This window comes from Jaculus jaculus, chromosome 9 (genome assembly GCF_020740685.1).
Source record: "Jaculus jaculus isolate mJacJac1 chromosome 9, mJacJac1.mat.Y.cur, whole genome shotgun sequence".
NCBI lineage: Eukaryota > Metazoa > Chordata > Mammalia > Rodentia > Dipodidae > Jaculus > Jaculus jaculus.
This window is the reverse complement of record NC_059110.1, coordinates 76244351-76272337: the sequence shown is the minus strand read 5'-3', so window position 1 is coordinate 76272337 and position 27987 is coordinate 76244351. Positions and strand designations below refer to the sequence as shown.

At 41.2% G+C, this 27987-nt stretch overlaps 1 protein-coding gene across 2 annotated transcripts in view; it reads left to right on the top strand.

Annotated features, from left to right (window-relative positions):
• Positions 1–27987, top strand: part of Nup88 (nucleoporin 88) — a 53763-nt gene that overhangs the window by 24900 nt on the left and 876 nt on the right. For both annotated transcript variants that reach the window (XM_045158875.1, XM_045158874.1), the window contains exons 7-15: positions 2080–2227; positions 9833–9931; positions 20667–20757; positions 23764–23865; positions 26059–26217; positions 27062–27187; positions 27291–27356; positions 27458–27538; positions 27823–27949. In XM_045158875.1, coding sequence (XP_045014810.1) covers positions 2080–2227; positions 9833–9931; positions 20667–20757; positions 23764–23865; positions 26059–26217; positions 27062–27187; positions 27291–27356; positions 27458–27538; positions 27823–27949 — 999 coding nt within the window. The remainder of the gene's footprint in view (positions 1–2079; positions 2228–9832; positions 9932–20666; positions 20758–23763; positions 23866–26058; positions 26218–27061; positions 27188–27290; positions 27357–27457; positions 27539–27822; positions 27950–27987) is intronic.

The window sequence follows — 27987 nt, the reverse complement described above, 5'->3', positions numbered from 1 at the left end:
GGAAATGTTTCATATTTCTAATATCAGGTGTATTTCTAGACCAATTTGAATGCATAGTACAATGAATTTTAGTTTACATGTGACAACTCTGATATTTTGGTAATTAACCATTTAAAAACAATGGAATAGGGCTGGAGAGATGGCTTAGCAATTAAGGCACTTGCCTGTGAAGCATAAGGACTCATGTTCAACTCTCCAGGTCCCACATAAGCCAGATGCACAGTGATACAAGTGTGCAAGGTCACACAAGTGCACAAGGGGGCACACACATTAGAAGTTTGATTGCAGTGGTTGAAGGCCCTGGCATGCCAGTTCTCTCCCTCTGCTCCCCCCAACCTTGCATAAAAAAAATAATAATGGGAGCTGGGTGTGGTGGTGCACACCTTTAATCCCAGCACTCAGGAGGTAGAGGTAGGAGGATCACTGAGTTTGAGGCCACCCTGAAAATTCCAGGTCAGCCTGGGCCAGAGTGAGACCCTACCTGGAAAAACAAAAACAAATAATAATAATGGAATACACTTAGAAGTCTAAAGGGAAAGAAGTTAGAAGTTGCCAAGTTTATTTGGTTACCAACCTGCGTATTTGTTTCTGAATTCTGTCAGAAGAGTTTCACACCAAACCGTCTGCCATTAAGGTGAATCCTACCAGTAGTCTCTTCAGACTACACTTATTTATATTCTTGGCTTCTGAGGCAAGTCCTCAATATATAATTGATACTGGTCTTGAACACAGGATATGGCCCATACTAGACAGCCTCTAACTTGAGATCCTCCTGTTTCAGCCTCCCCAGTCAGTGCTGGGATTACAGGTGTGCATGCCAGCCACCACTGTGCCCAGTTTCCCAACCATTTATTAACATTACTATTAGTTGTGTTTCTGACTGTTGCAGTCTGGTTCGCATTGCTGGTAGAAATCACCCAACCAAGAGAAGCTTCTGGGAAAAAGAGATTTATTTTGGCTTACAGGCTTGAGGGGAAGCTCCACGATGGCAGGGGAAAATGATGGCATGAGCAGAAGGTGGACGTCACCCCCTGGCCAACATAAGATGGACCACAGCAACAGGAGGGTGTGCCAAACACTGGCATGGGGAACCTGGCTATAAAGCCCTTAAGCCCGCCCCTAACAATACACTCCCTCCAGGAGGCATTAATTCCCAAATCTCCATCAGCTGGGAACCTAGCATTCAGAACACCTAAGTTTATGGGGGACACCTGAATCAAACCACCACACTGACCTTTATATTGTCCTTGGTTACAAATATAAAGAACCTTTGAGTCAGTGGACGACTTCCCAGAATTTTTTTTTTAACTTTAACAATGTCATTGTGCACTATTAGGAGGTGGAATTAAAAATAATTTGAAAATGTTGTTTGAGGGTTAGAGAGATGGCTCAGTAATTGAAGATGCTTGCTTGCAAAGGCCAACCATCTGGGTTCTATTCCCTAGTACCCACATAAAGCCAGATACAAAAAGTGATGCAAGTGGCCTAGAGAGATGGCTTAGCAGTTAAGGCATTTGCCTGCAAAGCCAAAGGACCTAGTTCCATTCCTCAGAACCCATGTAAAGCCAGATGCACATGGAGGCACATGTGTGTGGAATTCATTTACAACAGCTGGAGGCCTTGGCATGCCCATTCTCTTTCTGTCCATCTTCCTCTTTCTCTCAAATAAATAAAAAATGTCTTTTAAAAAAAGTGATGCATGGATCTGGAGTTCGGTTGTAGTGCAAGAGGCTCAGGCATACCCATATTTTATCTGTCTCTGTGTTTATCACTCTCAAATAAATAAAACTCTTTGAGCCAGTCATGGTGGTACATGCCTTCAATCCCAAATGCAGAGGTAAGATCACCATGTGAGTTCAAGGCCAGCCTGGGACTAGCATGAGTGCAAGTTAGCATATGCTACAGTGAGACCCAACCTCGGGGGTAAAAAACAAATACAAATATAATTGTGTGTGTGTGTGTGTGTGTAATGTTTGACTTAGAGTTTTTGCTTTTGTGTTTGATTGTGTACCTTTTCAAATGAATATGCAAAGGCAAAATAATGATACCCTTTTTTTTTTTTTTTTTTTTTTTTTACAGTCAGAAAAGTCCTGGGATTCTAGGGTTGACCTCATTCCTTCTCTGTATGTATTTGAATGTGTTGAGCTGGAGCTTGCCCTGAAACTGGCATCTGGAGAGGATGATCCCTTTGGTTCTGACTTTTCTTGTCCAATTGAACTTCACAGAGGTAGAGTATTCACTAAATTATCTGTTGTATTCATACCAATATTATCACAGGCTATTGCATGCAATTTATTTGTTTTATGGTTTCATCCTTTTAAAAGGTTGACTGGGTGCACTGTACCGTATATCAAGTTTTAACATACTGATCTTCAGTGTGGATTCATCTCTGGGACTCAGTGACAGACAGCAGCTCCAGGTTGAGGGGAAAAACCCTGTCTCAAGGAAAAATATGGATAAGCCATAAGAGAAAAATAACCTGATTTTCTCCTCTGTTCTTCACACTTGAGGTGTATAAATTTGCACAGACATGCATACATCACACATATACTCTATACACATGTACACAAAAACAAACCATTGTCTTCATATATTATTGCTTTGGTTTTTTATTTTTGCTGGTGTGTGTTGCATGCCCAAGTATGTGCCCATGTAGCACCCCAAGCACTTGCCTCTGTGGTGGCCAGAGCAGAACAGAAGTCCCATTCCTCACGCTTTGGCCCATAAGCATTTAAGCCAGAGTTGCTTATTGGTCCTGGAGTTTCTTGTTTTATTCATGAGCCCCAGGTCTCTGCTCTCCTATGGGGCTATGGCCATACCCAACTGTTTATATAGGTCCTTGCAATCAAACTTGGGCCTCCTCAGGCCCTTGGGCTTGCACAGAAAGTGCTCTTGACTGCTAAGCCATCTCTCTAACCTGTCTTGTTATACTTGCACTCAGTTAGAATGATATCCTCTCAAATCTCTACTTGTTCGTTTTTGTTTTTTCGATTTTTCGAGGTAGGGTCTCACTTTAGCCCAGACTGACCTGGAATTCACTATGTAGTCTCCAGGTGGCCTCAAACTCTTGGCAATCCTCCTACGAAGTACTGGGATTAAAGGTGTGTGCTGCCATCAGGCTTAATCTCTATTTTTTCCTTTCCTTATTTGGTGGTGCTGAGAATCAAATCCAGGACCACCCATATTTACAAGGCAACTCAGACATACTCAGCCACTAAGCTCTTTGACTACCTTGGTACCAGATCTATATCTTAACTTATCTCCATTATCTAGGGAGATCGTGGATTGTTAGTACAAAGAATGTATTACTCAGATATACATTGACTGAGTGGAAGGGGTTTGTGACCAGAAATCTGGAGTAGCTTAGTTTTTTTTTTTTATAATTTTTTTTGTTCATTTTTTATTTATTTATTTGAGAGCGACAGACATAGAGAGAAAGACAGAGGGAGAGAGAGAGAATGGGCACGCCAGGGCTTCCAGCCACTGCAAACGAACTCCAGACGCATGCGCCCCCTTGTGCATCTGGCTAACGTGGGACCTGGGGAACCGAGCCTCGAACTGGGGTCCTTAGGCTTCACAGGCAAGCGCTTAACTGCTAAGCCATCTCTCCAGCCCTGGAGTAGCTTAGATTTTAATTCTAATTCTACCATTAATAGACTTTATAGTCTTGGGCATTATTCAGTTTCTCTCATCTTTAGGGATTTTTTGTTTGTTGGTTGGTTTCTTTTTTATTCAAGGTAGGGTTTCACTCTAGCTCAGGCTGACCTGGAATTCACTATGTAGTCTCAGGGTGGCCTCGAACTCATGACGATCCTCCTACCTCTGCCTCCTGGGTGCTGGGATTAAAGGCGTGCACCACCACTCATCTTTAGTTTTGATACATGAAAAAAGACCTAATAGTAGGTTATAGATTCTAGTGTGGTGGCACACATCTATAATCCCAGCACTCGGGGTGCTAAGGCAGGAGGATCCTTGAGTCTGTCTCAAAAGGCAGATAAACAGAATATGACCTCTAAGGTCCCTTCTGAAATGAACATCTTGTCATTTGTATGCCATTCCTCAACTTTGTTTTTAGATTTCCTCCTAGCGTCTTGTCTTTCTCCCAGTATAGAATAAGGAAGTAAAACATATTCATCCTAGAATAACTAGGGGTACCTTTCATGGATTTTTTAAAAAAAATTTTTTTTAAGGTAGGGTCTCACTGGAGCCCAGACTGACCTGGAATTCACTATGTAATCTCAGAACTGCCTTGAACTCACTGTGATACTCCTACTTCTGCCTCCTGAGTGCTGGGATTAAAGGAGTGTGCCACCACATTTATTTGTTTTCTTACTTTTTTTTCTTAAAAATGTTTTTGTTGTTGTTTTGTTTTGTTTCTTTTTTGTTTTTCTTTTTGTTTTTCAAGGTAGATTCTCACTGTGGCCCAGGCTGATCTGGAATTCACTATGTAGTCTCAGGGTGGCCTTGAACTTATGGCAATCCTCCTACCTCTACCTCCAAAGTGCTGGGATTAATGGCATGCGCCACCACACCTGGATCATTTGTTTATTTTCTTTGCAAGGAGAAAAAGAGAATGAATTAAGAATGAGAGGAAATGAATGCACCATGGCTTCTTACCACTGCAAATGAACTACAAATGCATGTGTATCTAGTACAGAGAATAGGATTCCAATCTTGTAGCTTATAGTTTTACCTGATCTGATGACAGCTCATTAGCCAGTTTGTCTTGGTTTGGTAATAATGGCTTCAATTCTTCACTGAAGTATGGCAAACATTTAAACATGAAACATTAAGAAATTCCTTATATTATAAGCCAGCAAATACCACTCACTGGGCATGTCTAATGAAGGCATTTTGAGGGATAGAAACATTACAGATATACAGACAGATCTAGTAAGGTAAAGAAATAAACAACTATTTGGTTTCCTCATAAAGACACAAATCATCCAACCTTTGGTTCATTTTCATGTTTCAAAGAAATTGACTTGTTCATATTTGTTCTTTTTAAAAATTACTTATGTTGGGCTGGAGAGATGGCTTAGCGGTTAAGCGCTTGCCTGTGAAGCCTAAGGACCCCGGTTCGAGGCTCGGTTCCCCAGGTCCCACGTTAGCCAGATGCACAAGGGGGTGCACGCGTCTGGAGTTCGTTTGCAGAGGCTGGAAGCCCTGGCGCGCCCATTCTCTCTCTCTCTCCCTCTATCTGTCTGTATCTGTCATAAATAAATTTTAAAAAAAATTACTTATGTGAAAGAGACAAGAGAATGGGCATGCCAGCACCTTCTACTGCTACAAATGTACTTTAGACATAAGCCTACTTTGTGTAACTGGCTTTATGTGGGTACTAGGGAACAAACTCTGGCTGTCAGGCTTTGCAAGCAAGTACCTTTAACTATCTCTCAAGCCGTTATGTTTGTTCATAAGGCATGCAAGCACTGAAACATACCCAGAATTTTTTTTTAATTTTTGTTCATTTTATTTATTTATTTGAGTGTGATAGAGAGAGAGAAAGAGACACACAGAGAGAGAGAGAGAGAATGGGCATGACAGGGCTTCCAGCCACTGCTAACGAACTCCAGATGCATGTACCCCCTTGTGCATCTGCTAACATGGGTCCTGGGGAATCGAGCCTCGAACCGGGGTCTTAGTCTTCATAGGTAAGCGCTTAACCGCTAAGCCATCTCTCCAGCCCACATACCCCAGGATTTTAACACTTTCCTTCCTCCCTCCCTCCTCCTCCTCCTCCTCCTTCCTTCCTTCTTTCTTTCTTTCTTTCTTTTTGTTTTTTTGAGGTAGGGTCTTGCTATAGCCCAGGCCTAGAATTTTGTAATAAAAGTAAAATGCCTACCAACTAATAAGTGTGTATGGGATTCTACACATTTTCTATTTCAGTGACTTAAATATGAGCTATATGAGCTATTTTTCATAACATAGATCTGTTGCAATATCAAAATTTGTTTTCTGTTGACTTTAACATCAGAAGTATTTTGGGAAACTATTTTAAGCAAAGATCGATCAGATAAGATGATTTGAGGCTTAATTCCTATTTTTGTTTTGGTTTGGTTTTTCAAGGTAGGGTCTCACTCTAACCCAGGCTGACCTGGAATTCATTAGGTGGGTTTGAATAATCCTTTTACCTCTGCCTCCAAAGTGCTGGGATTAAAGGTGTGTGCTACCACGCCCATCAAGGCTTAATTCTTTCTTTATTATTTTTATTTTTTTTTGTTATTTTATTTATTTGAAAGCAAGAGACAGAGAAAGAGGCAGATAGAGAGAGGAAGAGAGAATGGTCGTGCCAGGGCCTATAGCCACTGCAAACAAATTCCAGACACGTGCTCCCCCTTGTGCATCTGGCTAACGTGGGTCCTGGGGAGCTGAGCCTTGAACCGGGGTCCTTAGGCTTCACAGGCAAGCACTTAACTGCTAAGCCATCTCTCCATCCCCAGGCTTAATTCTTAAACTTGGGCACATGAAAGGAAATTTTTCAGTATTTTATTGTTCAAACTAAGGAATTATTCCTGTAGGCCAAGATGGGTTTCTTTGCTTACTTGTGATTGCTTTCATTGCTTTGCTTTTGTTTTTGTTTTTTGGTTTTTTGAGGTAGGGTCTGGCTGTAGCCCAGGCTGACATAGAATGCTCTATATAGTCTCAGGGTGGCCTTGAACTCAAGGCAATCCTCCTACCTCTTCCTCCCAAGTACTGGGATTTAAGGCATGTCCCACCATGCCTGGCATTTTTAAAAAATATTTTTATTCATTTATTTGCAAGCAGAGAGAAGAAGAGAGACAGAATAGGTGTGCCAGGGCCTCCTGTTACTGCAAACAAACTGAAGATGCATGTGCCACACTATACCTCCAGCTCTACATGGGTACTGAGGAATCAAACCCAGGTGGATAGGCTGTGCTGGCAAGAGCCTTGACCACTGAGTCATTGCTCCATCTTTTTTTTTGTTTGTTTTTTGTTTTTTTTTTTTTGTTTGTTTTTCAACTAACTCTAACTCTAGCCCAGGCTGGTCTGGAATTCACTATGTAGTCTCAGGGTAGCCTTGAACTCACAGGTATCCTCCTACCTCTGCTTCTCCAGTGCTGGGATTAAAAGGGTGAGCCATCACACTCTACTAATATTTTTAAATATAATAATAGGAATTCAAGAAGAGCCTAACTTTTTTTCTTGTTTATTTGAGAGAGAAAAGCAGATATAGAGAAAGAATGGATACTTCAGGCCCTCCAGCCACTGCAAATAAACTCCAAACACATGCTCCAGTCAGTGCCTCTGGCTTATGTGGAAATTGAACCTGGGTCCTTAAGCTTTGCCAGCAAGCTGCTTAACTATTAAGCCATCTCTCCAGCCTAACTTATTAATGTGCACTATAATCACAGATATTCTGGAGGCTCAAGTAGGGGGATAATGATATCCAGGCCAGCCTGGATTATATCATATCAAAAGTTCTTTTTTTTTGGCCTGGAGAGGTAGCTTAGTGGATAAGGCGTATGCCTGCAAAGCCTAAGGACCCAGGTTCAGTTCTCCAGGTACCATGTAAGCCAAGTGCACATGGTAGCATATGTGTCTGGAGTTTGTTTGCAGCAGCTGGAGGCCCTGGCATGCCCATTCTCTCTCAAACTCTCTCTCTCTGCCTCTTTCTATCTCAAATAAATAAATAAAATGTTTAAAACTATATCTTTTTTTTAGTATCCATCTTTAAAAAAAATTTTTTTTGTTCATTTTTATTTATTTATTTGAGAGTGACAGAAAGAGGCAGAGAGAGAGAAAGAATTGGCATGCCAGAGCCTCCAGCCACTGCAAACAAACTCCAGACGCGTGCACCCCCTTGTGCATCTGACTAACATGGGTCCTGGGGAATCAAGCCTTGCACCAGTGTCCTTAGGCTTCACAGGCAAGCGCCTAACTGCTAAGCCATCTCTCCAGCCCTAAAACTGTATCTTTAAGAAAAAGATTCGAGAAACAAAAGTTCATTTTTTTAGGGGTAGAGAGATGGATTACAATCAAGGCACTTGTCTATGAATCTAAGGACCTATGTTCAACTCCCCAGATTTCATGTAAGTCCAGTATACAAGGTGACACATGTGCAAGGTCATGCACGCACACCAATTTTCTCCCTTTCTCTCTGTCTATCACGCCTTTACTGCCAGCATTCAGGAGGCAGAGGTAGGAGGATCACGGTGAGTTTGAGGCCACCCTGAGACTCCATTGAATTCCAGGTCAGCCTGTACCAGAGTGAGACCCTACCTTGAAAAACCAAAAAAAAAAAAAGAAAAGAAAAGAAAAAAAAGGTCTCAGGATTATTTTGTTGATGAGTCTGAAAGGAAGTTTGTAAGTTCTTATTTCAAAGCCAGTTAATTAAATAAAAACTGCTCAAAGGCTAGAGAGATGGCTTAGGGGTTAACACACTTGCCTATAAAGTGAAAGAACCCCAGTTTGATTCCCCAATACCCATATAAGTCAGATGCACAAGGTGGTGGATGCATCTGGAGTTTGTTTTCAGTGGCTGGAGGCCCAGCATGGCCATTCTCTCTCTCTCTTACTACCTCATTCTTTCTCTTGCTCTCTCAAATAAATAAATATATTAAAAAAATAGAAAATAGCTGTTTATATGCCAGCATTTTTATTTATTGTTTTAATTTTTCAGGGTAGGGTTTCACTTGAGCTCAGATGACATGGAATTCACTATGCAGTCTCAGGATGGCTTCAAACTCACAGCAGTCCTACCTCTGCCTCCCAGGTGTGGGGATTAAAGGCATGTACCACCATGCCTGTCTTTTTTTTATATTTTGAGACAGGGTCTTACTCTAGCCCAGAATGTCCTGGAGCTATCTATAGCCTAGGCTGGCCTTGAACTCCCAGCAATCCTCCCACTTCAGTCTTCTGCATATTGGGAGCTACCACTTTTAATCATTCATTTTGTTGTTGTTGTTGTTTTTGTGGGGTTTTTAAAATTTTTTTATTTTATTTTATTTTATTTTATTTTATTTTATTTTATTTTATTTTATTTTATTTTATTTTATTTTATTTTTGAGGTAGAGTTTCACTCTAGCCCAGGCTGACTTGGAATTCACTATGGAGTCTCAGGGTGGCCTCAAACTCACGGCAATCCTATTACCTCTACCTCCCAAGTGCTGGAATTAAAGGCGTGCACCAACATGCCTGGCTTAATCGCTCATTTTTAATAACTTTATCTTTTTAAGTATTTATTCACTTATTTGAGAGAGAGAGAGGTGCAGATGGGGGGGGGGTGAAATTGGCGCACCAGGGCCTCCAGTCACTGCAAATGAACACCGAATGCATGCCCACCTTATACATCTGGTTTTACATGGGACCTGGGGAATCCAACCTAAGTCTTCTGGCTTCAGGCAAGCGCCTTAACCACTAAGCCATCTCTCCAGCCCTTTAATAACTTTAAATAAATGTGAAAGGCATAAGTAATTTACCTGAAAACATGAATTCATATAACATAGCATTTAGATTGTGTTTATTTTTAATATTTGTAATATTTGAAAATTGAACACAGATTAGAAACTGAAGATTCCTGACACAGTGGACAACTATAAAAATACCTATTACTTCTGTGAACAAATGTGTATACAAGCTACTGGGGTAAATAATTTTAGATTTTTAAGAGGGGAGGGGTTGAGGTAGAGTTTCGCCCTAGCCCACCCAGGCTGACCTGGAATTCATTATGTAGTCTCAGGGTGGCCTTGAACTCATGATGATCCTCCTACCTCTGCCTCCCAAGTGCTGTGAAAGGCATGTGCCACCACACCCAGCTAATTTTACATTTCTAATGATACTTTTCTGTCATCAATGATTTCCTTTATAGATCCCAAGTGTCCTTCACGATATCATTGTACTCATGAAGCCGGTGTACACAGCGTTGGGCTAACTTGGATTCATAAACTTCACAAGTTTCTTGGATCAGGTAAGTTTAGTAACTTTCTGTAATTTCAGTAGGTTTGTGAGATTCAGCCGAAAAAGTAGTTTGCATATTTAAAAATAAAGACAGTGAAATCAGAAGGTCTTCGGAAAGATCAGCAGAAGTGATAAACCTAAACAGCTAGATGGACCAAAAACTGAACAAAAAGAAAATTATAATTACTACACTCTGAACAAAATGGGATATTATTGCCAGGATCACAGAAGTTTAAAAATTCCTTATAATTAAAAAGTTTTCTTTTTTATTTTGAGAGGGTCTGCTGCTGCTACCAAATAATTTGAAAAGCACTTTGTTCATCTGGCTTTGTGTAGGTACTGGGGAATTGATCCCAGGTTGGCAAGCTTTGCAAGTAAGAGCCTTTAACTGCTGATCCTTCTCTAGCCCTAGAAATTTTAAATTGATTCTAAGGGAATACTATATGCTGGGTAGATAAGCAAGATGAAATGGATAAACTCTTAAGAAATGTACAAGGCTGGAGAGATAGCTTAGTGGATAAGCACTTGCCTGTGAAGTCTAAGGACCCTGGTTCAAGGCTCGATTCCCCAGGACCCATATAAGCCAAATACACAAGGTGGAGTTTGTTTGCAGTGGCTAGAGGCCCTGTTGTGCCCACTCTCTCTCTCTCTCTCGCTGTCTGTTGCTCTCAAATAAATAAGTAAAAATAAAAATAACAACAAAAAAGGAATACACAAACTATGAAAACCAACTTGAAAAAAATTCTTTTTGCTAGGTATGGTGACACATAGCACTTGGGAGACTGAGGTAGGATTGCCCTGAGTTTGAGGCTACAATGAGATCCAACCTAAAAAAAAAAAAATTTTTTTTTTTTTGTCTTTGCAAAGTAGACCTACAGATTGATTAGAAAAGGAGGGAAGCCTGCCCAATAAGCTATGCCCAACACCCAGTGACTTCATGTCTAAAGAATTAATACCTAGGCTGGGTGTGGTGGCACACACCTTTAATCCCAACACTTGGGAGGCAGAGATAGGAGCATCGCTGTGAGTTCAAGGCCACCCCGAGACAAGAATGTTAATTCCAGGATAGCCTGAGCCAGAGTGAAACCCTACCTCGAAAAAAAAAAAAAATTCTTACCAGTTCTTTACAGAAGGGGCCACTTCTTTCTTACCCCAGTCTATGGTGCCAAAACCAGACAGCACACATGAAAACTACTGGCAATTACATCTTACTAATATGGACAAAAATTTTCTCAACAAAATACTAACAAATCCAGCAACACATAAAAAGGATTATAAAGTACAATCAAATGGTATTTATTCCAGAAACTTACTCCAGGAATCTTAACATCAAAAATCACTACTGTGTTGATGTATGACTACAATATATATGAAAAGCCAAATGATCATCTTAGTAGATACAAAAAACATTTAAGAAAAGTTAACAGCTGTTGATGTTAAAAACAATCAACAAGGGCTAGACAGATGGCTTCGTGGTTAAGGTACTTGCTTGTAAAGCCTGAGGACCAGGGATTGATTCCTCAGTGCCCATGTAAAGCCAGATGCAGAAGGTGGTACATGCATCTAGAATTTGTTTGTGGTAGCTAGAAGCCCTAGTGCACCTATTCTTTCTGCCTCTCTCTATGTCTCAAATAAGTAAATAAAATATAAAAATAATCAACAACATTTGGGGATATAGCTCTGTGATCATTTGCCTGCCATGTGCAAGGCCCTGAGTCCATCCCTAGCAGTGAAAAAAGAAAAAAAAAGTTAACAGTTTAGTAATAAAAGGAACTTTCTAAATCATGTTTAATAGTAAAAGACTGAATGTTTGCTATATTGACTTTTTTTTCCCCCTGACATAGGTTCTTGCTCTAGCCCAGGCAAGCCTCGACCTCCCAAGTGCTAGGATTAAAGGCATGTGCCACCATGCCTGGCTTTTATGTTGACTTTTTTTTTGGTTTCTCGAGGTAAGGTCTCACTCTAGCTCAGGCTGACCTGGAATTCACTATGTAGTTTCAAGGTAGCCTTGAACTCATGGCAGTCCACCTACCTCTGCCTCCTGAGTGCTGGGATTAAAAGCGTGCACTACCACACCCAGCTCATATTGACTTTACTGCTAACTTAATTTATCACAAACTTAGTAATTAGAACAAAATTTATTATCTTAGGGCTAGAGAGGTGGCTCAGCAGTTAAGGTACTTGCCTGTAAAGCCTAAGGAAAGACCCAATTCAATTCCTCAGTGCCCACGTAAAGCCAGATGCATTAGGTAGTACATGTGTCTGGAGTTCGTTTGCAATGGTTAGAGGCCTTAGTATGTGTGTATTTTTTCTCTCTCAAATAAATAAATAATTTATTATCTTGCAGTGTGTCAGAAGTCCAGTGAGTCTTACCGAGCTCAGGTTAGCAGAACAGTTTTTTGTTTGTTTGGTTGGTTTTGTTTTTTGTTCTTGTTTGAGGTAGGGTATTCCTCCTGCCCAGGCTGACCTGGAATTCATTATGTAGTCCAGGGTATCCTCCAACACACAATGATCCTCCTACCTCTGCCTCCCAACTGCTGGGATGAAAGGCATGCAACACCACACTCTGCAGCAGATCAGTTTTTCTTTCTGGAGATCATGGTAGACTCTTTATTTCCTATCATTTTATACCTTCTACCATATTCCTAGACTTAACCTCCAATTCCTTCGTCTTAAGAGCCACCAATAGTTGGATTATTTATTCTTTATTTGAGAGAAAGAGAATATGAATGGGCATGCCAGAGCCTCTTGCTGCTGCAAATGAATTCAACATGCAAACACCACATTTTGCATCTAGCTTTAAATGGGTACTGGGAGTCATCAGGCTTTGTAGGTATGCACCTTAACTGCTGAGTCCTCTCTCCAACCCCATCTTTCATTTTAATTTAATTTTATCTTTTCAAATTTTTTTTTACTTTTTTTTTTTTTAATCTATCCAGGCCAGGTATGGTGGCACATGCCTTTATGGTTATTTTTTTTTCATTTTCATTTATTTATTTGAGAGTGAAGGATAGAAAGAGAGAGAGAATGGGCGTGCCAGGGCTTCCAGCCACTGCAAACAAACTCCAGATGTGTGCACCTCTCTATGCATCTGGCTAACATGGGTCTTGGGTAATCATTCCTCGAACCAGGGTCCTTAGGCTTCACAGGCAGTTAAGGCATCTCTCCTGCCCATTTTTTCAAATTTTTATTAACAACTTCCATGATTATAAAAAATATCTCATGGTAATATCCCCACCCCCCACTTTCCCCTTTGAAACTCCATTTCCATCATATCCCCCCCCATCTCAATCAGTCTCTCTCTTATTTTGATGTCATGATCTTTTCCTCCTATTATGATGGTCTTGTATAGGTAGTGTCAGGCACTGTGAGGTCATGGATATCCAGGCCATTTTGTGTCTGGGGGGAGCACATTGTGAGGAGTCCTACCCTTTCTTTGGCTCTTACAGTCTTTCCGCCACCTCTTCCTCATTAGACCCTAGGCCTCGGAAGGTATAATAGAGATATTATAGTACTGAGCACTCCAGTACTTCTTTCCAGCACCATGATACTTTCTGGGTTATCCCCAGGTCACTTCCATCTGAAGAGAGAAGAATCTCTACCAAAAGTGAGAGTAGCGTTAATATAAGGGTTTTAACATTAAGAGAAGTGCTTACTGGGCAGTTTGATAGGCATAGTATATACACTTAGCCAGACAGCAGCTGACATTACACCCCTAGGGTTCATGAATACCCCTAGTTTAAGTTTTCAGTATCAGGGATGTATTCCCTCCTATGGAGTAAGCCTCCAGTCCAGTTAGAGAGCAGTTGGTTTCCACCATGACAGACATGCCACTGTTGTACCTGTTGGCTCATTTGGACTGGCTGGTCAAATATAAGGCTTGCAGTGTCCACTGTTGAGTATCTTCACTGGTGATTTCTCTTTCTCCCATTGAACTGCATGCAGAATGGCTTCTTCCAGCTTTCTGTCAGTTAGTCTACATTGAAGAGGTTATCAACTCAATTCCAGCAGGATTTCTCAGTGACCTTGTGGCCCAATTATGTGCAATCTTTAGCAATAGGGTCTTACCATCTATTCCTGGTGGGAAACCGAGGCCCTTGGCAATGGCTTATAATATTTTGGGACATCAGGGACCTCTGGGGCCAACACCTCACTGGAAGGTATCCCATCCCTTGCACTGAAAATTTTCTAGCAACAATCTATGGCTCCTGAGTGTTTCGTTATGCAAAAAAGTAGGATTCCATATGACTTATTTATATCCTCTTAGATTTTAAAAAATATTTTATTTTTATTTATTTATTTGATGGAAAGGAGAGAGGAGAAAGAGAGAGAATGGGTGTTCTAGGGCTCCAGCCACTGCAAACAAACTCCAGATACATGTGCCCCTTTGTGCATCTGGCTTATGTGGGTCCTTGGGAATCGAACCTGGTTCCTTTGGCTTTGCAGACAAATGCCTAAACTACTAAGCCATCCCTCTAGCCCCTCCTCTTAGATTCTGATTAGCCTTCCCTCTACTCATTCTCTTCCCCTGACCTCACTTGGCCCTTTTCACCCCCATTAATCTATTCTTTTACTTATATTAATACAATACCATCCTACTAAGTACGCCCCTCCCTTCCTTTCTCTTCCCTTTACATTTCTTTTCTAGTTTACTGGCCTTTGCTAGTGATTTTTCTTCCTATTCACAAGAAAGCCCTAGGGTCCACATATGAGGGAGAACATGTGACGCTTGGCTTTCTGGGCCTGAGTTACCTCACTTAGTATAATTCTTTCCAGATCCATCCATTTTCCTGCAAAATTTAATAACTTCATATTTTTTTACTGCTGAGTAGAACTCCATTGTATAAATGTGCCTGTCTTCATTATCCACTCATCAGTTGAGGGACATCTAGGCTGGTTCTATTTCCCAGCTGTTGTGAATTGAGCACCAATAAACTTGGCTGAGCAAGTGTATCTAAGGTAATGAGATGAGTTCTTAGGATATATGCCTAGGAGTGCTATAGTTGGGTCATATGGTAGATCTATTTTTAGCTGTCTCAGGAACCTCCACACTAATTTCCACAGTGGCTGGACCAAATTGCATTTCCACCAACAGTGTAGAAGGGTTCTGCTTTTTCTGCATCCTCGCCAGCATTTATGGTCATTTGTTTTCATGATGGTAGCCAATCTGACAGGAGTGAGATGGAATCTCATCGTAGTTTTAATCTGCATTTCCCTGATAACTGGGAATGTAGAACATTTGTTCAGATGCTTATACGACATCCATGTTTCTTCTTTTGAGAACTGTCTATTTGGTTCCATAGCCCATTTTTTAAAATTATTTATTTATTTATTTGAGAGCAACAGACACAGAGAGAAAGACAGAGGGAGAGCGAGAGAATGGGTGCGCCAGGGCTTCCAGCCTCTGAAAACGAACTCCAGACGCGTGCACCCCCTTGTGCATCTGGCTAATGTGGGACCTGGAGAACCAAGCCTCGAACCGGGGTCCTTAGGCTTCACAGGCAAGCACTTAATCGCTAAGCCATCTCTCCAGCCCCATAGCCCATTTTTTAATTGGCTTGTTTGATTTCTTATTATTTACCTTTTTGAGTTCTTTGTATATCCTAGATATTAATCCTCTATTAGATGTATAGCTGGCAAAGGTTTTCTCCCATTCTGTAGGTTGCCTCTTTGCTTTATTCACAGTGTCCTTTGCTGTAGAAAATCTTTGTAATTTCATGAGGTCTCAGTGGTTAATCTATGGTTTTATTGCCTGAGCAATTGGGGTTATATTCAGAAAGTCTTTGCAAAGACCAATATGTTGAAGGGTTCTCCTACTTTTTCCTCTAGCAGTTTCAGAGTTTCAGGTCTGATGTTAAGGTCTTTAATCCATTTGGACTTAATTCTTGTGCATGGAGAGAGAGAAGAATCTATTTTCATCCTTCTACAGATACGTATCCAGTTTTCCCAGCACCATTTGCTGAAGAGACCGTCTTTTATCCAATGATGTTTTTTGGCATTTTTATTGAATATCAGGTGGCTATAGCTACCCAGACTTAGATCTGGGTCCTCTGTTCTGTTCCATTGATCTACATGTCTGTTTTGTGCCAGTACCATGGTGTTTTTGTTACTGTGCCTCTGTACTATAGGTTAAAATCAGGTGTGATGATACACCCGCCTTATTTTTGTTGCTTAGTATTATTTTAGATGTTTGAGTTTTTTTTGTGATTCCAAATGAATTTTTGGATTTTTTTTTCTATTTCCGTGAAGAATGCCATTGGAATTTTGATGGGGATTGCATTAAATGTGTAAATTGCTCTTGGTAAGATTGTCATTTTCACAGTATTGATTCTTCCGATACAGGAACAAGGGATGTTTTTCCATTTCCTAGTGTCTTTTGCAATTTCTCACTTGAGTGTTTTAAAGTTTCATTGTAGAGATCTTTTACTTCCTTGGTTAGGTTTATTTGAAGGTACTTTATTTTCTTTGATGCAATTGTGAATGGGAGTGATTCTCTGATTTCATCCCCCATGTGTTTGTTGTTAGCATTAGGAAGGCTACTGATTTCTGTATATGTATTTTGTATCCTCCTACATGGCTGTAGGTGTTTATCAGCTCTAACAGTTTGCTGGTAGAGTCTTTAGAGTCCTTTATGTCTAGAATCATGTCATCTGCAAATAATAACTTGATCTCTTCCTTTCCAGTTTGTATCCCTTTATGTGTGTCCCTTCCCTTATTGCTATGGCTAAGATCTTCAGTACTGTATTAAATAAAATTGGGGACAGTGGACACCCTTGTCTTTTGCCTGATTTTAGTGGAAAAGCTTCCAGTTTTTCCCCATATAGTAATATGTTGACTGTAGGCTTGTCACAAATAGCCTTTATTATATTGAGATATATTCCTTTTATTCTCAGTCTCTGTAGGACTTTTATCACGAAGGATATTCGATTTTGTCAAATGCTTTTTCTGCGTCTAATGAGATGATCATGTGATTTTTGTCCTTCAGTCCATTTATATAATGTATTACATTTTACTTGTTGCATATGTTGAACCATCAGTGCATCTCTGGGGTAAAGCCTACTTGGTCAGGGTGAATGATCTTTCTGATATATTCTTGTATTCTGTTTGCCAATATTTTGTTGAGAATTTTTGCATCTATGTTCATGACGGAGATTGTTCTGTAATTTTCTTTTTTTTTTTTTTTTTCTATCTTTGCCTGGTTTTGGTATTAGGGTGATGCTGGCTTCCTTGATGGAGTTTGGTAGGTTTCCTTCTTTTTCTATTTTTGTGGAAAATTTTAAGAAACAGTGGTGATTGTTCTTCCCTGAAGGTCAGGTAAAATTCACCAGTGAATCCATCTGGGCCTGGACTTTTTTTAGTTGGGAGATTTTTGGTAACTTCTTGGATCTCCATACTTGTTATAGGTCTATTTAAGTGATTAACCTCACCTTGATTTAATTTAGGTAGGTCATATTAATCAAGGAAATCACCTATTTCTTTCAGATTATCATACTTAGTGAGTAAATATATGTTTTTATAGTATGTCCCTATGATTTTTTTGAATTTTTCAGGTACTGTTGTGATGTTCCCTTTTACATTTCTAATTTTATTAATTTGTGTCTCTTCTCTTTCTTTTGGTCAGATTTGCTAAGGGTTTATCAATCTTTTTTATCCTTTCAAAGAAAAAACTCTTTGTATCATTGTTTCTTTGGATTGTTTTTTTGGTTCCTGTTTCATTAACTTCTGCCCTAATCTTTATTTTCTGTCTACTGATTTTTGGTTTGCCTTGTTCTTCTTTTTCCAAGGCTTTAAGGTAAAGCATTAGGTCGTTTACTTTCGACCTTTCTAATATCTTTTTTTTTTTAAATTTTTTTTTAATATAGTTATTTGAGAGCAACAGACAGAGAAAGAGGCAGAGAGAGAGAAAGAATGGGCGTGCCAGGGCCTCCAGCCACTGCAAACGAACTCCAGGCGTGTGCGCCCCCTTGTGCATCTGGCTAACATGGGTCCTGGGGAATCAAGCCTCGAACTGGGGTCCTTAGGCTTCATAGGCAAGCGTTTAACCGCTAAGCCATCTCTCCAGCCCCTCTAATTTCTTAATATAGGCACTTAAAGGTATAAATTTACCTCTTAGGACTGCCTTCATTGTGTCCCAGAGATTTTGGTATGTTGTGTTCTCATTATGTATAACCTTGGGTCCATCAGGTTAATCCCGGGTAATGTTCGTGTCTTAATTTTTTGATAATCTCATATATATTCATAATGTGTTTTCTTCATATTCATCCCCATTACCATTTTATCCTCCTCACCCACTCCTTCTATACCTTTTCTTCCCAACTAGTCCCCTTCCTGCTTTCATTTCTTTATTTTTCCCCCTTTGGAACTCACTTAAATTTAATTATGATTGATTGCATAAGCATAGTTGAGGAATGATTTACTGGAGTAAAGTCAACTTTCTATGGCTAAACCACTGAACATAACTTCCCATCCCCTAGCTACTAATTGCCAATAGCTTCTCCGGGAGGAGGTCTTGTGAACCCCTCTATCACCCATGATGCAATGTTGATAGGCTTAGTCTTATGCAGGAAATCACAGGTGTTATGAGTTGATGAGTATAATGCCTAGGTTTTGTCCAGAAGAAAGTGTATCACAGCATTTTCCCCCATTCCCTGGCTCTTACATTCTTTGCACCTCTTCTGCTGTGATATTCTTGAATCTTAGAAGGGGTGATCCAGATGTCTTGTTAAGGGCTAAGCACACAATAGATGCACTTGGTACTTTCACCAGATACGCCTCTCTGCATTGACCTCTGCCCACTGCAGAAAGAAACTCCTGTGATGAAGGCTTAAGAATAGTAGCAGTAGGGCTGGGACATGGCTTAGTATTAAAGGAACTTGCTTACAAAGCCAGCCATCCCAAATTTAATTCCCAGGACACACAGAAGCCAGATGCACAACATGGTGCATACATCTAGAGTTCATTTGCAACAAGAGGCCCTGGCATGCCTATATTCTGTCTCTCTTCTGTCTTCCTCCTTTCCTTGCAAATAATTTTTTAATGTTTTATTTACTTACTTGAGAGACAAAGAAACAGGCAGGAATATAACGAGAATGTGAAATGTCCAGAATAGTCATGTTCATAGCAACAAAACTGGTCAGGCTGATAGAATCTGGAGAGTAACCACTAATGGGTCTAGAGGTTTCTTCTCGTTTGTTGTTGTTTTTCAAGGCAGATTCTGTAGCGCAGACTAACCTGAAACTCACTCTGTAAGCTGCTGGCCTCAAATTCATGACAGTCCTCCTACCTCAGTCTCCCAACTGCTGGAACTAAAGGCGTGCACCAAACCGACCTGGCAAGGTTTCTTTTTGGGAAATGTTTTATGTGCTTGTGGTAATTACAGCAGTTATTTTGTTTACTTATGGCTTAACGGTTAAGGCACTTGCCTGCAAAGCCTAAGGACCCAGGTTCAGTTCCCCGGTGCCCACATAAGCCTGATGCACAAGGTGGCACAGGTGTTGGAGTTTATTTGCAGTGGCTGGAGGCCCTGGCACACCTATTCTCTCTTTCTTTTTTCCCTCTATCTCTGTGTATGTGTTTTTCTCTCTGTGCCTCTTTTACTCACACTGTCTTTCAAATAAATTAATAAGATATTTAAAAAATCAGCATAGCTATGGAAGGAACTAGAAGAAAATAATTGCTGGAGTTGTTCTCAGTGAAACATTTCTGCATTTAGAAACCTGACCAAGGGGCCAGAGAGATGGCTTATCGGTTAAGGTGCTTGCCTGCAAACCCTAAGAACACATCTTTGAATCTCCAGGTCCCACAATGCCAGATGTGCAGTGATGCAGGCATGCAATGTCACACATGCATGCAAGGGGGCACACATGTCTGGCATTTGTACACAGCGTCTGAAAGGCTCTGGTACATCTGTTCTCTCTCTCTCAAAAATTTAAAAAAAAAAAAAAAAAAAGGAAAACCCTGCTTTCTTGAGGGCAGAAGTCTAGATGATTTGAGGGTAAGGGTATTTTTAGGAAGCATCAGTTTTTAAGAAACCTTGACTTGAGGAAAAATTCTCAGTTGCATTGTTATTAAAATAACACTATTCTGCCAGGTGTGGTGGCTCACACCTTTAATCCCAGCACTCAGTAGGCAGAGGTAGGAGGATTGTAGTAAGTTTGAGGCCACCCTGAGACTACATAGTGAATTCCAGATCAGCCTGGGCTAGAGTGAGACCCTACCTCAAAAACCCAATAAAATAAAATAAAATAACACTATCCTGGGGCTGGAGAGATTGCTTAGTGGTTAAGGCATTTGCCTATGAAGCCTAAGGATCCAGATTTTCAGAACCCACATAAGCAAGATGTACATGGTGGTGCATGCTTCTGGAGTTTGTTTGGCTAGATACTCTGGTGCACTCATTCCTTTCCCCCCCCTCTCGTAAATAAATAAGAATAAAATTGTTCATAAAAAATTTAACAGTAGGGTTGGAGAGATGGCTTAGCGGTTAAGCGCTTGCCTGTGAAGCCTAAGGACACCGGTTCGAGGCTCGGTTCCCCAGGTCCCACATTAGCCAGATGCACAAGGGGGCACACGCGTCTGGAGTTCGTTTGCAGAGGCTGGAAGCCCTGGCGCGCCCATTCTCTCTCTCCCTCTACCTGTCTTTCTCTCTGTGTCTGTCACTCTCAAAAAAAAAAAAAATAACAGTATTTTATTTTACTTAAGAGACTTTTCTAATGCCCAGTTAATTTATATCCCTTCTTTCGTAGATGAAGAAGATAAGGATAGTTTACAAGAACTTGCTGCAGAGCAGAAATGTTTTGTAGAGCATATTCTTTGTACAAAGCCACTGCCATGCAGGTAAGGACTCCCTCTGTCTGTATACTCAGGAAACATCTGTTTGTTTCAACAATTCAGATACATACTCTTTACCCATAAGTGCCTTTATCTGATGTTCATCAAAAGATATCCCCACCTTGCTGTCTTAGTCTTTCTATTCTTTTTTTTTTTTCTTAAACTTTATTTATTTGAGAGAAAGAGGCAGAGGAGAGGGAGAGAGGATGGGTGCACCAGGGCCTCCAGCCACTGCAAACGAACTCCAGATGCATGGGGCATATCTGTGCATCTGGCTTATGTGGGTCCTGGAGAGTTGAACTGGGATCCTTTGGTTCTGTAGGCAAGTGCTGTAACTGCTAAGCCATCTCTCCAGCCCCAATCTTTCTGTTCTTGATGCTACATCTGCAAAGGAAACTCCCTTTGTTGCCCACTTAAACTTAGGTTTCTCCTGTTCTTTTCTATGTATGTATATATATGTATGTCTACAAAGGTAGAGCCTCTGTTTCTTAATGTACTCTGTTGTCTTCATGTTTGTTTATTCTCTGTGTAACAAGAGTTTCACTTAGAGGAGGATACTTAATAGGTTGATATTGTATATATGTAATTACAATGATTGTAATGGGGAGGTAATATGATGGAGAATGGAATTTCAAATGGGAAAGTGTGGGGGTGGGGAGGGAGGGAATTACCATGGGATATATTTTATAATCATGGAAAATGTTAATAAAAATTTTTTTAAAAATAATAAAGTCAAAAAAAAAAGAGTGCCACTTAGCAAATACTCAGTAAATATTTGATGAATAGACTCCCAGCTTTCTTCCTGGGATGAGTGAGTAGATGTAGAACCCTTCAGAAAAATGCTAACATGGGAGAAAGAACAGATTTTGGAAAGACAGAGGTGACTTAATAGTGGCAGCTAGTTGTTTGTTTGTTTGTTTGGTGTGTATGGTTTTTTGAGGTAGGGTCTCACTCTAGCCTAGGCTAACCTGGAATTCACTAAGTAGTCTCAGGGTATCCTTGAACTCACAGTGATCCTCCCACCTCTGCCTCCTGAGTGCTGAGATTAAAGGCATGCACCACTACACCCAGCTTTTATTTATTTATTTTGTCGAGGTAGGGTCTCTAGCTCAGGCTGACCTGGAATTCACTATGTAGTCTCAAGGTGGCCTCATACTCACGGTGATCCTCCTACCTCTGCCTTCCGAGTGCCAGGATTAAAAGTGTGTGCCACCACACTTGGCCGAGTTTTATGATCCTCTAAGTTTAGGACTTCTAAGTGGAAAAGTCTAGTAGGCAATTGTGTCTGTAGGTCTGAAGTTTTCAGTGGTTTGGGATAAGCCAGTAGAGGTGTGGGACTTGGAACAGTGATTCTGACCAGGGTTACTCAGGAAAAGTTCTGAAATGGGTAAAAGGGACCTGAGGAAAAAGAAGAGAACAACACTCATGACCAGTGAGTGGAGGCAGAGGAGCCCCAGCCAGGAAGAATACTTGAGTAAAGGGTAGCCAGAGAGTAAAGTTGAACCTGGAGGGAAAGGAGATGTCATTGATGCCAAGGAGGAGCTATTTCCAAAAGGAGGCCATGATGAGCAGTAACGTCCACACTTGGAATATGTTTGTGGGGTTGTAGAACGATAGCCAGCTGCAAGTATGAAAATACAAATAGCCAGGAAGGGAGTGGGTCTGAGGCCACTACATGCCTGTTTGTTTTTCCTAGAAATTGAACCCAGGGCCTTGTGCATGGACACAAGCATTCTACCACCCATTCTTGCCTTCAAATTCTTGATCTCGTACTATTTACATACAATATATACACAGTTTCACTGCATATGAATTTTATACTGATTACATAAAGTTGTTGAAACTCCCAGGTTTGCCCCTCAGTCCCCCGAAAAGGTGAATTGTTTGGAGATATGTAAAGGGAACTAGTATTGTTGGCTACTATTGCTAAAGTTCAAAAGGGAGAATAGATTAGGTAGAGCTGTGTATTGGCATACAGTATAGTTCTCCGTGGAGTTGGCAATGGGAAATGTTTGAATGGAAAAGACATGATCTTTTCTCTAAGCCAAGAAGAAATACATATGGGGATAGTCTGGAATTATTCCATTGATCTTCAGATGTGGCAGGAGGTGGCATTAACATTTAGGGACAGACTATGTGTTATGGGCACAGGTAGAATGTAGTGGAGTATGTTGGTGGGAGCAATTCTCATTTGAGGACCACAGCTCAGTTTCTTCAGTAAATGGAAATGAGAAATAAATAATGCTTTGCACACTGAATGAGGCCTGTGACAAGTGTTGGAGTTGACTTGATTTAAAATGTGAAAGGTTCTAAAGCCCTGTTGATTTAGGTTTCTGGGCAGTTTGTAGGCTCTGAAGTAGACTCACTGAGATAGCTGGGCTTCAAGTGTTACACACGGAGTCCATTTGATTATAACTGTAAAGATGATAATCTGCCTGTTGCAGTCAGGTTGGCATTGCTGGTAGAAATCACCCGACCAAGAGGAGCTTGTGGGAAAAAAGAGGCATGTTTTGGCTTACAGGCTCGAGGGGAAGCTCCATATTGGCAGGGAAAATGATGGCCTGAGCAGAGGGTGGATATTACCCCTGGCCAACATCAGGTAGACAATAGCAACAGGAGAGTGTGCCAAACACTGGCATGGGGACACTGGCTATAACACCTATAAGCCCGCCTCCAACAATACACTCCTTCCAAGTGTTAATTCCCAAATCTCCATAATGTGGGAACCTAGCATTCATAACACCTAAGTTTATGCTGGACACTTGAATCAAACTACCAGTGCCCATGAGGTTGTGGGTTCCTGAGTGACTTGATAAATGACCTCTAGACGGCTAAGTGGCAGATTGGTTTAAACTGATCAGTGTTTCCAAGTCAACAGTGTTTGTAGTGGTAACCACATTGATAGGATACCCTAAGCAGTTGTCTACCCAGGCCTGAAAAGGCTTTGGACCTCAGTCATACCTTTGCAGTTGGTTCTATGCATGTGCTGATTTGTAACTTACCTCTCTCCAGGCAGCCAGCTCCAATTCGAGGATTCTGGATTGTCCCAGACATACTGGGTCCCACAATGATCTGCATCACCAGCACCTATGAATGCCTCACAAGGCCGTTATTGTATGTCCTGCTTTGTATCTCCACACATTCTGCAAAAAACTCACAGTAACTGGTTTGAAGCTGCCTGGTTGGTTGGAAGGGTGGCTATATATGTTTGTTGTTTTTTTGTTTGGCATTTCTAAAGGTTTTTGTTGTTATTAATTTTTTTTAGCAAATAGCTAAGAATGAGAGCTTCTTTTTTTTTTTCTCCCTTCACTTTTTTTTTTTTTTTAATGTTTATCTGAGAGATGGAGAGAGAATATGGTAACGTAAGGACCTATTGCTGTGGCAAACAAACTCCAGATGCATGTGCCAATTTGTGCATCTGGCTTCACATAGGCACTGAGGAATCAAACCTGGGGCAACAGGCTTTGCAAGTAAACACCTTTAACCACTGAGCTCTCTCTCCAGCCCCTGGTGTTTTGTTTCTTGTTTTTTTGGGGTATGTGGTGTGTGTATGAATGTGTTTATAGCAATGCATAAGCCCTGTGTGCATGCATCTAGAGACCCAGAGAACATCCAGTGTCTTCCTATTTCACTCTGCTGCCTTATTCCCATGGTTAAGCCTGGCTGGTACTACCGATTTTCAGTTACAATGGTTGCCCTGGGTTTTTACTTGGATGCTGGCAACAAAGTTCAGATGCTCAGACATTTTCTTTTTTTCTCATGACTCAACCTTCCTTCAGCTGGGATTACAAGCATGGGCCACCACACACAACTTAGAGTTTTTCTCTAAAGTACAGAAAGTAATACTAAACTATTATTATTACTGTGAAATAAGTTTAATGATTAGCATATGTCAGGCTCCAATGTAAGCTATTTTCCTGCTTTCCCTCTGGCATCACCAGAGCTCCCCCTGAGGAGTGTCAATGCAGAGTTTGTGCTTCTATATATAGACTAGCATTAGTTTGCTACCTTTAAAAAGTCACAGCTTGGCCGGGTGTGGTGGTGCACGCCTTTAATCTCAGCACTCAGGAGGCAGAGATAGGATTGCCATGAGTTCGAGGCCACCCTGAGACTCCATAGTGAATTTCAGGTCAGCCTGGGCTACAGTGAGACCCTACCTCTAGGAAAAAAAAAAGCCACAGCCTGGCCAGGCATGGTGGCACACACATTTAATTACCGTGGATTCAAGGTCAGCCTAAGCGAGAACAAGATCTAGCTCAAAAACCAAAGAAGAAGGGAGGGAGGGAAGGGAGGAAAAAGAAGGAAAGGAAGGAAGGAAGATCATACCCTGGCACACGGTTAAGTAGGATGCTGTAAATTCAAGGCCAGCCTAGGCTACAGATTGAGTTCCTTGTGCTGCCTTGTACATTTGGCTTACATGGATCCTGGGGAATTGAACCTGAGTCTTTAGGCTTTGTAGGCAAACACCTTAACTGTTAAGCCATCTCTCTAGCCCCCTTTCTTTTCAAAGAGAACTTTAAGTGGCAGAGTCCAAAGTGCCTTCAGAAATGGCAAGACAGGTAGAGCTTCCAAAGATAACATTTGTAGAAAACACTTAAATTTATTTATTTATTTATTTATTTGAGAGCGACAGACACAGAAAGACAGATGGGGGGGGGGGAGAATGGGCGCGCCAGGGCTTCCAGCCTCTGCAAACGAATTCCAGATGCGTGCGCCCCCTTGTGCATCTGGCTAATGTGGGACCTGGGGAACCGAGCCTTGAACCGGGGTCCTTAGGCTTCACAGGCAAGCGCTTAACCGCTAAGCCATCTCCCCAGCCCTGTAGAAAACATTTGCTCTCATGCTTTTACAAAGTAATACTTTATAGGGGCTGGGGAGATGGCTTAATGGTTAAGCACTTGCCTATGAAGCCTAAGGACCCTGGTTCGAGGCTCGTATTCCCTAGTACCCTTGCAAGCCAGATGCACAAGGTGGCACATTCATCTAGAGTTTGTTTGCAAGTGGCTGGAGGCCCTGATGTGCTTTTTTTTTGAGGTAGGGTCTCACTGTAGCCGAGGCTGACCTGAAATTCACTAGGTAATCTCAGGGCGTCCTTGAACTCATGGTGATCCTCCTATCTCTGCCTCCCAAGTTCTGGAACTAAAGGCGTGCGCCACCACGCCAGGCTTCTCTGTCACTCTTAAATAAATAAAAAAAACAAAAGTAGTACTTTTTAGTTATGTTCTCAAAGTCTGGGGTAAATGTGCTTTATTTTTCTTTTATCATAATAAAGAACTCACTGGTAGACTTTATCTGTTTATTTTTCAGAAGTGCAGTCCATCCAGCATCTCCTCCCCTGTTATGTACCCGAGAAGATGTTGAAGTGGCAGAGTCTCCGCTTCGGATTCTGGCTGAAACGCCAGATTCTTTTGAAAAGCATATTAGAAACATTCTGCAACGTAGTGTGGCCAACCCAGCATTTCTGAAGTATGGGATCATGGGTTCTTTTTTTTTTCTTCTTTGAGGTAGGGTCTCACTATAGCCTAGGTTGACCTGGAATTCACGATGTAGTCTCAAGGTGGCCTCGAACTCACAATAATCCTCCTACTTCTGCCTTCTGAGTGCTGGGATTAAAGGCATGTGCCACCACACCCAGCATGTGTTCTCTTTTTTCTTTAAGATATGAAATGGAGCCTGGAGTTTTATGCTTAGTAGACAAACTCTCCTTTTGTTTATACATATTTAGTTATTTGAGAGAGGTAGAGAGAAAGGGGATGGGTGTGCCAGGTCCTCTTAACACTGAAAACCCACAGGCACACACTATTTGGTATATCTGGCTTTACTTGGGTACTGAGGAATTTAACCTAGGCCAACAGGCTTTACAAGCAAGTGCCTTTTAACTGATGTGCCATATCCACAGCCCTAGACAAGCACTCTTCTACTGAACTATATTCCCACTTTTTCTTACTGTTCAACCCTTTTCATTCTTTTTCTGTACAGTTGGAAGTGACATGTAGTCAGCAAGTGAGGAAAATGGTGCCTGGGAATGTGCTTTTATTTATTAGAGAAGGGGGGAGGGAGAGAATGGGCGTGCCAGGGCCTTCAGACTCTGCAGACAAACTCCAGACACGTGCACCCCTTTGTGCATCTGACTTATGTGGGTCCTGGGGTATCAAACCTAGGTTCTTTGGTTTTGCAGACAAACACCTTAACCACTAAGCCATCCCTCCAGCCCAGAATATGCTTTTAAATAGGGGATAAAGCAGCTGTCACTTGAATTTGTTTTCAGTTAAATTTGGTAAGGAAAATAATTGTAGAAGTTGTTTTTAAGATCTTCTGAAAAGGATTTGGCTCCTCCTCCTGAAGAATGTCTTCAGCTTATCAGCAGAGCCACCCAGGTGTTCAGAGAACAGTACATTCTTAAGCAGGACCTGACCATGGATGAGATTCAACGCAGGTATGTGGAAGCCCTGTGTTTACCCATCACAATTCTGTGGCTGAGACTGTTGCTGCATAATACACTGCACCTGGCCTCTTTTCACACTTCTTTCTTCTTGAAGGGTCAAGTTATTATGTGACCAAAAAAGGAAACAACTAGATGATCTTAATTATTGTCGAGAGGAGAGGTATGTGTGGAAACCAGAGACTGCATCTCACTCTTAGGATGCAATGCTATATCAGACGGCTTCCACATCAAGGTGGACCCCAATAGTTTTTACTCCTTTAGGAAAAGCTTGCGGGAAATGGCTGAACGATTAGCTGACAAATATGAAGAAGCCAAAGAAAAACAAGAAGATATCATGAACAGGTCAGTTAGTAGGTGTAAAACATTCTGTTCCTTACTAGAGTATTTACAATCTTACTACGTACTGGTGCCGCCAGTGGTAATAGACCTTAGCAGATATACACAGACATAAAGAATTGAGTGGATCCTCCCTTCATCTCTGAAGCATATTTCAGAGAACACTATGCTGTTGCCAAATCTATCCTATGGGGTGCCTCCTCAGACAAAACATTTATAAATTCTGAACTTTCTTGTAAGCATGTTTCTGTACTAATCAGCTTAAGCTGTGTTTGCTTCCTTTTTTAAAGGATGAAAAAGGTGCTTCACAGTTTTCACTCTCAGCTCCCAGTTCTCTCTGACAGTGAGAGAGACATGAAGAAAGAATTACAATTGATACCTGATCAACTTCGACATTTGAGCAATGCCATCAAACAGGTATGAATAGGTGCAAGGCAGCCAGATTGTCTTTAAGA